The sequence below is a fragment of the Salvia hispanica genome, chromosome 3, assembly GCF_023119035.1.
Source record: "Salvia hispanica cultivar TCC Black 2014 chromosome 3, UniMelb_Shisp_WGS_1.0, whole genome shotgun sequence".
NCBI lineage: Eukaryota > Viridiplantae > Streptophyta > Magnoliopsida > Lamiales > Lamiaceae > Salvia > Salvia hispanica.
The window spans coordinates 13720066-13731118 of NC_062967.1; the positions used below are offsets into that span (position 1 = coordinate 13720066).

Here is an 11053-nt window from a genome sequence, read left to right on the forward strand (position 1 = left end):
TTCCTTCTCCGGGTGAGTAGTTTCCAAGCCATGTACAACATGATGCCTCACTTCCATGCCTTCAATTAAATTTCCTACAAATTCATGAACACAAAAAGACATAGAAGAAGTGTTAGTGGGTAAGGGTTTAGTTTTCTCATCAAGGGCAAGAGGCAAAGGATCATTTGATGCCCACCCAAGGTTGACCTTAGAATCTAACAAGCACCCTTTACTCACTTGTGCTTGTGGTTTTTCTCTCATTTGATAATTTTCTTTTCTCTCACCCCCACCACTCTCTCTTGACTTTTGCACCTCACACTCTTGTCTTTTATCACGCTCTCTTGGCTTTTTAGACTCACATTCACTCTCAAGCCTTTTCTCTCTCTCTCGTTCTTTTTTTCTACTAATTTGGATTAAGCTCTTCGAAGAGGAGACATTTCCATATACATCAAGAGACTTATGTGATAAATGGAAAGAAGAGGGTGTAGCCAAATTACTTGATGAGTTACCTCTTTGGTTTGTGTCAACACCACCATGTGGGTAGGTAGGCCTCAATCGAGCTCTATATGAGACTTCTTCTTCAATTGGCCTTTCAAACCCCTTATGGCTAACTTGATCTCTCGCCCTCCTAGAATACCACTCTCCATAAGACTTGGGAGCTCTTTTCCCACTATATCCTCTATCAAGCCCATCTCCATGGTACCTTGATTCATAGTCACCTTTAAAACGGCCACGGGCACCATTTCTTCCCCCAAACCGATCATTCTCCATGTGATTGACTCTATTTCTATCATTCCCCCTTTGCCATCCCTCATACACCACTTCTTCCATCATCTCCTCCGGGACAACATTAGGTAGATTGTTACCCCTAGAAGTAGGAGTCCTAGATGTGCGGCCTCCCTTCAAGGTGTTGAACTCCTCAAATCAAGTGTTTTGGGCGGCAAGCATGCGGGCTTCGGATTCTTTTGATTGAGCAATGGATTCTTTTGCTCGCACATCCATTTGGATCATCATCTCTTGTTTGAATTCCTTCATCATGCGGGCCATCATGCTCACAAGGTCCCCATCGGGTATAGGGTGAGTCATGCTTGTTTCCTCCCCTTCCGCACTTGTCCCCGCCATTTTGTTGGACCGAGTGCGAGGAGGCATAGAGTAAGTACCTACAAATCAAACAAACACTAGGAACTAGTCCTAGAGGTTAGTAATAAAAGAAAGTAGAATTTAAGAAGATGAACTCAACCTTGATGTCCCAAACCCCCCTCAAATCACTCCCCAATAACTCTCGACAAAGGCTTAGAATATTGTAAGAAAGGTGGATTCACTCACACTCACAAATCCAATTCCAAGATTTAAGTGCTTGAGGTGGATCAATCAAGGTATACTCCTTGGTCAACAAAATCAAGAAGACAAAGCCATAAACACATATTAGCAAGATGCAAGTCAAAGAAAAATAAACAAGGGGTGACACTTTTGCTGAAATTTGGCTGATCTTTATGATTTTTTTTTTGTATTGATTCCCGCGCCCAATTTGGATGAATTTTGGTGGATAGATTCCCAAACAAGTCTAGATCAAGGGAAAAATGACCATATATAGTCAGATTTGATGATTGGATATGTTTTGTATGGTTTTCCCCAACTATGCCAAAACAGGGCAATGATGTTAATCTCCACGATTAACTAGGCAAACGAACGAACTTTTTGATGAAATTTTGCAAGTACGTAGGTCACATAACATAGATCATACACACCAAATTTCAGCTTAATCTAAGCACAATTGATCAATCCGATCATCCCAACAAAACAGAGCAAAACCAAAAGACAAAAGGAAAAATAACCCAACCCAAAGCAACAATAGATCAAACACCTAGTGGGTACTAGGCTCTAGATACCAAATGATGTGGATCCATGTATTTTGTGATCCATTTCCCAAGGATTTACCCAATTTGTAGGTGATTGATCTAATATTTTTGTGAAGTAGATTTTCTATTGTATCAATAATGGCAACCCAACAAGAATTTAGGAAACTAAGATGATCAAAACAAGAAGTAACATTGGATAGAGTGGAAATTGTGATACATAGTCATTAATGAGGCAAGCTAAGACACTTACAACATACTAACATGCATCCATGGCTAGATCTTCAAGGGAACCACAAACCTCAAAGCATACCTCTACTTGATCCATGCTTGAACTAGCAATTGATGGAAATCCCATGCTTGAACTAGCAATTGATGGATTCAAGCAACCAAAATCTAGGAATTGGATAGAAACCCTCTCCAAGAGGAAACAAAACTCTCAAGCATCTAATTTCATCAAAGTCTAAGGAAAAGAAATGACATCAAGAGGTATTTATACTATGGGTCCAAAAATAGAAAGTTGGCCCACAAAATCTTAAAAATCGGCATAATCGTCCGGTCGAACGTTTTTCACATGTCAAAATGCCCGGCCCGGGCGTTTTCCCTGTCCCCGGGCGATTTTCACAAGCAAAACGCCCGGTCGGGCGTTTTTCCCGAAGCTCTCGGCCTTCTCTGCGCGACTTCCGTAAAACTGCTATAACTCCCTCATTCGGACTCCGATTGGGATGTGCAAGATACCCACGCGAAGATGTTTCCAAGACGAAGACAATGATGGTAGTTTCATAGCTTTTGGATGTCATCTCAATAGGACGATTTCCAGTTGAATCCAACTCTAGTTGAAATCCTTGACGCACGGCTTCCATGATTGTATCATAAGATACCGGCATAGGTGAAACATATAAGCAGACTCACTGAAGTCAGTGACATCGACTGATTTGTGAACCTTAGAATGGACAGGAACGCCTTTAGGCATCTATGTATTTTTCTGAGAGACGTAGGGGGATTGCGCTGTGGTAGGTAAGTGTTGTTGGAGGAGCAAGTTGCTATGTTCCTAGGCATTTTAGCCCATCACAATAAAAATCGTATAGTTGGGTTCAACTTTAGGAGGTCCGACAAAACCATATCGCATTATGTTCATTCTGTTTTGAGAGCAACCCTGAAACTGCACACCGTTTTGCTACGATAACCAAAACCCATAACTAATGACTACACAGACTCTCGTTGGAAATATTTTAAGGTAATCCACTTTTCTATATGAGCTAGTTTCAAGCTAGTAGCTTCTTGTGTATCTATTTTGTAATAACAAGTACCCATTTTTTGGTTCATTTCATTTTTGTCTTAAACCTAAGGATGTCTTGGGGCATTGGGCGGGACTTATATCAACGTGCTTGTGCGTCACGTTGACAAGCCCCGCTATCGAACTCGGAAGAGGCAAATCTCAACGAACACTCTCGCAGCGTGTGATTGGAATATGAGGTTTTTATATTTTCTACCGGGATGGGAGGGCTCTGCTGGTGATGCTCATGTTCTTCGTGATGTCGTCACTCGAGAAGAAGGGGCTTTGATGGTCCCAAAAGGTTTACAGCAGCACTTCCTAGAAAACTAACCGCATCTTTGTTTAACTAATTCTAATTCATTTGGTTAATAACATCAAAGTTTGTCAATCTGTCTTTATGATAGGAAATTACTACTTATGTGACAATGGGTATGCTAATTCCGAAGGTTTCTTAACGCCTTACAAAGGCGTTCGATACCATTTGAAAGAATGGAGAATTGACACACAAAGGCCTCAAAATGCACAGGAGTTGTTTAACTCAAGGCACACTAAAGCAAGGAACGTAATCGAGCGGGCATTTGCTGTTTTAAAAATGCGATGGGGTATTTTACGAAGTGCGAGTTTCTATTCGATGATCAGGCTGCTGATAATGGCTTGCTTTCTCCTCCACAATTTCATTCGTGGTGAAATGATGAACGATCCAATTGAAAAACAACTTGATGGTGGTCATAACAATTTCATCGTTGATGAAGACCATGATGAGGTTGAGTACGTGGATCAGATCGACCCAACCACAGAATGGATTGCAATGCGAGATGACTTGGAGAATTCCATGTGGATTCATGTGGGATACATTACCAGCTTCATATTATATTGTTTCTTCTTGCTTTATTCTTTAATACTTGCTTCCCTGTTACTTTCATTTGGATATCTAATTTTTGCTTCTCATTTTTTGTTATCTCTTGCAACAAGGTCATGTCAACAACAACTAAAATATGCGACATGACACCCGAGTGTCTCTGTGGGGCTGGCCGGATGAGGTTGTTATGTGCAGGTAAGGTTGCGGCACATAGTAGTCGATATTTTTTACAAATGTCCAGCAGACGCAAAACACACGAGTGATTTCTTGTGGTGTGATGAGTACCATAGTAGTCGAGGTGGAGAGATACCAGATTACGTTTTGAACCAACCATATCGGGCTGAGAAAGTTGTATCCCAGGTAAAAGGTGCTAACAAAAACACTGTCGGAGACAGTGGCGGACATAGTAAGGGGCGGACACAGTAAGGGCCATGGAAGGGCTTAAGCCTTTCCCAAAACTTGTTTTATCCTTTTATCCTACTACTATAATTTTCTGAAATTTTCAAATAACAGTCTTCAGCCCTTCCTAAATCAATGGCGTTGAACACTAAATCGCGTGATATTAATTATTACAAGGTGCTGAAGCTACTAAACTGGATCTGAGATTTAAAATCTGCAGATGCTAATTGACATACAAATGGTTGTTTTGGGGAAGAAGATGGCCCAAATCCCCAAAAATAAGTAGTGATAATTTTAATTCTTAATGCGGCTCTGACTGAATAAAATAGTTCGACTCTATAAAATAGCGATTACATCTTAAAATTGAATTTATTATTTAATTTAATAAGTGGATAGAAGGTTTCTATGCGTTTAATATTATAAATTCAAATTTTCAATATTTTTAATTCCTTTTCTTTTCTATTTTTTCTTTACAATTCAGTTATGCAAATATTTGTTTTTTATAACTTTTAATATTTACTTTATTCTGAATATTAAGAATGAAATATGAAAAACATGTCTGGACGTGTAGTTTAAATTATACAGTATAAATGATTGGTTTTTATTTGTTTTAAGTGTAAGGTGTTGGTTTAGAGTTTTTATCTTAGAATTAGAATTTGAGGTACTTATAATTGAAATTAGTCTCTTTTTAACTACTTAGGACAATATTTTGAGTTATTTAATTGGATTAGTATTTTGTTTAATAGTAATATTTTTTCATATATATTACTAATATATTCTTCATCCGTAATTAATCGTCTTACCTTGACTCAATCCGGATTTTAAGAATGTATGATGAAAAGTGAATGAAAAAAGTTAGTGGAATATAAATTATACTTTTATAGTAGTAATAAATTGTGATTGAGACGAGTTAGTGGAATGTAAAGTCCATCTATTAAAATAAAAGAGTAAAATGAGATCATTATTTCCGCACGAAGGGAAAAAGGATATGAGATGTAAGGACGAAGGAAGTATGTAATAGTGCAGCCCCTCCCACAATTTTTTTCTGCGTCCGCCACTGGTCGGAGAAGCTACTTCGTGCCGCGTTGTGATCGCTGCCATGCTAAATTAAGGATGAACCTAGTCTTGGCCGTCATGGCGTCATGGGGATGATTTTGTTATTACTCGGGATGTTGATTGGGAGGCTCTACTAGTACGGTGTTTAGCATTTCGGTTCAAATTCTGAACTTATCTACTAAGCTATTTATCATTGTAATTTTGTACTACGGAATTTAAACTTTGGTGGCATATTTTGAACTAATCAGCTAGACAATACAGTTTAGCTTCATTTAAAGATGTGTAATTTGTATTTCACGCCTTTTCTTATGTTATTGTTTTTGGCATACTCCTACAAAAAAATGTGATTGCTTAAAACACCAATTCTTCGACAACCAACAGATGGAGCAACCTGCAACCGCCCCCGTTGAAATGTGAATATGATCTTAATTCCATTACAGAGGGACAGGAGGAGCATTTAATTCAACTCCACCAAAGAAGACTTGAATTGAATAAAGGGGTAATAGCCATTTAATTTTATATGAACTTGTTGACAATTTTGAAAAAACTACATTATTTTTAATTTTATATGCACTTGTTGAGAATTTTATAATTACTGTGTTTATATTTTTAAAATGATGTCATCACAATTTTTTCTTTTGGATTTGAATAATTATAATATTTAAAATAGTAAAAATTAGATATTTAGATTATTTACCTTAGTATTTATAGAGAAATGATATGCTACATACCATTTGTGAGCACCACTTAACGCATATTTAATGTTGTTCGTTTCGATTTATATACAAATGTTTGATTCTAATGCATTAAAAAAATGTTATTGGAATTTTTAATTTCACAAAATTCATAAAAATCAAAGCTTGATTTGTTAGTTTATTAATTTATTTGAATTTATAGAGAAATCGAGCAAATATAGCTTTGATTTTATATGAAAATATTACTTTTATTATTCGTCAAAATATATGAGTTTGTTTTCTAATTTTATTTAATTTTAATGTAAACTATACAAATTTCTAGGCAACACTTGCTATACGCATTAGTTATTGATTCTATGTTAGAAAATTATTTTGTTCCTTATGGTAATGTCGAGTTGTGATGAATGGAACAAGTTGCATTTACTTTGTCCGTCACTTCTCAACAACAATACACCAAAGATAACTTCAACTTCTGAAAATATCTACCATTTTGCATTTACTTTGCATGTCACTTCTCACCAACATTACTTAATTCCTCTTCTTCATCAATGGCTAATGGCACATCGGATGTGAGTGTGTAGTTAAGTGACAATACTCACCAACATTACTTAATTCCTCTTCTTCATAAATCTTGAGCAAAGATGTAGGATTTGACAAGAAACCACCCTTCATCGCCGACCTATACCTGTGGCTTCTTCATCAATGGCTAATGGCACATCGGATGTGAGTGTGTAGTTGAGTGACAACACTCACTTTGCATTTAAGAAGCCATTATCTTTTTCATATTATAAATAGAGGGCAACATGACTTTACACTACAGCCACAATTTCCTTTCTGTTACTTTTAAAATGATACTCCTAAAAAATGTCTACCGTTCTGCCCAGCCAAAGCTCTTTCCTTTACGAAGCAAACTGGTCACCGGAGATCGACAATTTATTATTAGGGACATTGGTAAGCTTGAAGCGAGCTAAAGACTTCCAAGGAACTGCCTTCCCAAGTAATTTCATTCTTGACGCGGCAGTCGCGATCGAGAATAAGCTGGGATTTTCTTTCGAATGGTTCGAACTGGTTGATCGCATCCACTTCCTTGAAAAACGCTACAAACTTTTATGGAGCTCACTCATGTTGAGGGGACATATTTGGATGCTCGAACCAACCTTGTCATAGTGGTAGCAGACTCATGGGCATCAATGTTCGAGGTTTGTTGTTGTTTAATCTTGTATTAAGTTCAAATTAAGTCACTATATTTATGTGTGCATATACATATTTTGTAGAGAAACCCCCTTGTCGGTGCTTACTACCACCGAGGGGACCATGTTTACCGCCTACTCGATCAACTATTCGGAACTGGTGACGTCAAAGTCGAGAATGAAAAAACTGTCATCTTGCTGTCTGATACAATAGATAATAAGGGCAAGGGGCATGTTTTTAGTGATGAGTCGGTTAACGGACTTCCGGAGGATGAAACTGTCGGCATCGAGTATGTAACTCATGCCCAACGCAAGCTTGTATTTGATGACCAGCTACCACCAGACCACGAGTCTACAAACGATAAGAGTAAGTATTACTATGCTGCAGGTGACGACCGCAAGCTCGAACGTAAACTCGTCGTACCATCACGTAACCCGTTGTGACAACAGCGTCCACCTAAAGTTCCCACCTACTATAGCTCGGAAGTTTCCTCAAGTCCAATTATGTGTTGGAGGATGCCGGGAATGCCCCGGTTTTGATGGACACATGGAATGGTATGTCTTCTGCTTGTATTTTGGAATGTCATGTTATGTAACATCTAGGGAAGTCCTTTTTGTAAAACATGCACACAAAATGGTTAATTAGTGCATGTAGTAGTGGGTATTATGTTAGCGCATTACTACTTTGCTTAGGAGCTAGGGAAGTCCTTTTTGTAAAACATGCACACAAAATGGTTAATTAGGTGCATGTAGTAGCGGGTATTATGTTAGTGCATTACTGCTTTGCTTGGGAATTGGTAATATCTATCACAACTTTGTGATGAACAATGTGGACCTTTTTTGTTATCTATTAATATGAACTTTTGTTATATATCAATATGAATCGTATCGTCACTTCTCATCATATTTTCTGATCTGTAAAATTCGGCAAAGTGCATAAGAATTTTTTTTTAAAAAAAACATACAACATTAGACAAGGATTTTTAAGGACTCTTTACAGGTTGAATGACTATTACCAAAATAATATTATCAAAGTCTTACAAGCCAACAAGGTAGTAGGTCCTAATATAGAAACTTGTTCATCAAACAGTCTAGTCAGAAAAAGGAAGCAGCAAAACATACCAACTTCATTACATCAGGGAATAATCCGGCATTTAGTAGTTTTTAGCCAAAAAACCCTGAGTCAAAAAGGATAATAACCTTGTTTCCCAAAGCACCAGTATTACCAAAAAGCACACCTGCACCAATATTCTGATAAGGCGTTCTTTCTTGAGGATACGCATCACGTACCCTGGCTTCGATGGTTCTGGTAAACCCATGAAGATCTCAAGCCTCGAATTGTCCTTACCCAATATTTCACAGTATACTAGTTCTTCAGATAGGGAGGGCATGCCACCAAGTTGGTTGAACACATTTTGTCGAGCCTTCCCTAAGTCCATCTCGTAGCCAATGCGCATTGACAGAGTCTCAAGGCGAGAGTTTGTTTCAGCATGAAGCTTCCCAAGTAGCTCGAGCAAGCCATCGTCATCGTCATGTCCCTTGCGTTTACGTTTGCATCTCTTGGAAGGTTCGCCTTTTTTTTTTGCTCTGAGCATTGTCTCCACCATGTTCAGTTCCACATGTTGCTTATACTAGATCCTCAACAAGAATATCATCAAAGCTTGTATTCATATTACTCAGCCCGTCCGTGTCGGCAACATGCTCCTCAGGGATAGAGTTGTTCACTGTCTGCCCAACATATTCTGAAGTACGGCTTGTGTCCCTATCCTTGCCAAAAATCAATTTCCAATCCTCCAGATATGGCCAAGACTTGTTACGCATACAACAGACGTTTTTATCTTGCTGCAGACAATAGTATGAATAAGAATAATCAAGAAAATTTGTTACAGTGCACGAGAGTTTGAATACTTAAAAATGATACAAGAAATAATGGCCAAACCTTGACAATTTGGTCTCATTGGTCATTCGAACAGTCTATTTTAAAATCTCCATGATCGTTGAACCCAACGCCACTTCGTTGAAGGATGTTTAACCAAACGGTGGCATGGAGAACGAAATGGGTAAACTGGTGAGAAGATTGAGGAAGATGTCGGTGGAGCTGAACCAGTATGACCATGCCGCTGATTTCATCCTTCACGGTGGAGAGGGTAATTTAGTCCCATAATATTTTGTTTCCTACACACAATGAATAAACCAAACAATACACACAAGCCTAATCAGCATAAATGGGCTAAACCAAACCTTGGATAACTCTATCAGCCTACTTATGAAAGCCCATTATCAATGAGTTTGTGTTAATTTTTGTTCGGCCAACCAGATGAGCCCTTATAGAATAAAAGTAAAATAAAGGGAGGGTGAAATAGGTGAAACATGGTGGCATTTATGAGTTAAAAATGTTAAAATTAAATGTAAACTAAATAAACATAAAAAAATAATCAGCCGCAAACCCTGCAATAGCGCCGCTAAATCGGCGGCCACTGCAATAGGGCCGCAAATCCTGGCTGCTCCGACTGTCACAAAATTGGACCCGATTGATAGTGCTCTTATAACAATAAAAAGATACTCCATCTGTCTCGTCTCAAATGATTGACTGTTTTTCGGCACGTGTTTGAGGAAAATTATGATAAATAGTTAAAGTGGAGAGAAAGTAAAATAATTAATAGAATAATGTATATACGACTATCTTCTATATTATTCTATCCCTTACTTTATTTTCTTTCCACTTTAACTATTTATTATTATCTTTGCAAAATAACTGTAAAAAAGAAATCAATCACTTGAGTTGAGACAGAGGAAGTACATTTTAGTTCGGTAGAGACTTAAGAGCATCCGCAACGCTGCGCGATGCGGTCTCGGTCTTGTCTCGACGAGACGACATGTCTCGACGCCCGACGCGTCCCGGCGAGGCCGGCCTCGAGCTGGCGAGACACGCGCCCAGCGCCACGTGGTGCGCACGGGCGGCTGGCGTGACGCCCACTCGCCAACCCGCGAGTGGGCGTCGGATTTATGACGTCATAACTCAATTTTTTTTTTTAAATCAGATTTTTCGAAAAAATTTAAAAAAAATTAATAAAAAAACGGTAATATGACCATTCAACAGTCATATTTTTAAATTTTTTTTTTATATTCTATATATACTCTTCTTCATTCTCCATTTTACACACAAACACACATCTATTCTCTCATCTCTCTTTTTTCCTCTCCAATCACTTCTATAAAATCATTCCTTTATTTTTTTCTTCTCCCAAATTTAATCAATTATGGATCCATTTGAGCAAATGCGTCGAATAATGGAAGAATCGGTAGAAGAAGATCAACGTAGGGAGGAGGAAGCCGCCGCAAGGTTGGAACGTGATTACTTCAGTCCGAACCCGGTGTGGGGAGATATCTACTTCCATCGCCGTTTCCGTATGTCACGGGCGCTATTTTTGCATATCGCGAGTACATTGGCGGCACGGGAAGAGTTCTTCAGAGAAGGGTTCGACGTTGTTGGCCGTACTAGCCACACGACGCTCCAGAAATGTACTGTGACGATCCGTCAGCTTGCTATCGGACAAACGGCGGATGCGTTTGACGAATACCTGCACGTCGGAGAATCCACTGGGAGACTTTGTTTGTTGAACTTCTGCAAAGGCATCCGGGCAGCCTTCACCGCCGAATTTCTGAAGAAGCCAACCACCGCAGATTGTCAGTTTCTGCTCCGTCTTCACGAACAAGTGCACGGATTCCCCGGGATGCTCGGG

At 38.7% G+C, this 11053-nt stretch overlaps 3 protein-coding genes across 3 annotated transcripts; 2 read left to right on the forward strand and 1 right to left on the reverse strand.

Annotated features, from left to right (window-relative positions):
- Nucleotides 1-3306: 3306 nt before the first annotated feature.
- Nucleotides 3307-4573, forward strand: LOC125209330. The gene is made up of 3 exons (XM_048108932.1): nucleotides 3307-3412; nucleotides 3516-3955; nucleotides 4484-4573. The coding sequence occupies exons 1-3, from the start codon at nucleotides 3307-3309 to the stop codon at nucleotides 4571-4573; spliced, it is 636 nt and encodes a 211-aa protein (XP_047964889.1).
- Nucleotides 4574-6953: 2380 nt separating this feature from the next.
- LOC125209937 lies at nucleotides 6954-8181 on the forward strand. Its single transcript, XM_048109511.1, has 2 exons — nucleotides 6954-7319; nucleotides 7395-8181. The coding sequence occupies exons 1-2, from the start codon at nucleotides 7230-7232 to the stop codon at nucleotides 7752-7754; spliced, it is 450 nt and encodes a 149-aa protein (XP_047965468.1). The 5' UTR covers nucleotides 6954-7229; the 3' UTR covers nucleotides 7755-8181.
- A 135-nt stretch (nucleotides 8182-8316) lies between these two features.
- LOC125210301 lies at nucleotides 8317-9333 on the reverse strand. Its single transcript, XM_048109858.1, has 2 exons — nucleotides 9250-9333; nucleotides 8317-9152 (listed from the first exon to the last, which is right to left on the reverse strand). The coding sequence occupies exon 2, from the start codon at nucleotides 8915-8917 to the stop codon at nucleotides 8465-8467; it is 453 nt and encodes a 150-aa protein (XP_047965815.1). The 5' UTR covers nucleotides 8918-9152; nucleotides 9250-9333; the 3' UTR covers nucleotides 8317-8464.
- Nucleotides 9334-11053: the final 1720 nt, after the last annotated feature.

What these genes read in the sequence shown, in the direction of transcription:
- LOC125210301 (XM_048109858.1), bottom strand. Translation starts at nt 8,917, where the DNA reads ATGGTGGAGACAATGCTCAGAGCAAAAAAAAAAGGCGAACCTTCCAAG.
- LOC125209330 (XM_048108932.1), top strand. Translation starts at nt 3,307, where the DNA reads ATGAGGTTTTTATATTTTCTACCGGGATGGGAGGGCTCTGCTGGTGAT. An exon ending in GGCTTTGATGGTCCCAAAAG is followed by an intron (nt 3,413 to 3,515) that starts GTTTACAGCAGC and finishes TCTTTATGATAG; the next exon opens with GAAATTACTACTTATGTGAC. An exon ending in AGAATTCCATGTGGATTCAT is followed by an intron (nt 3,956 to 4,483) that starts GTGGGATACATT and finishes TTCAAATAACAG; the next exon opens with TCTTCAGCCCTTCCTAAATC.
- LOC125209937 (XM_048109511.1), top strand. Translation starts at nt 7,230, where the DNA reads ATGGAGCTCACTCATGTTGAGGGGACATATTTGGATGCTCGAACCAAC. An exon ending in CATGGGCATCAATGTTCGAG is followed by an intron (nt 7,320 to 7,394) that starts GTTTGTTGTTGT and finishes CATATTTTGTAG; the next exon opens with AGAAACCCCCTTGTCGGTGC.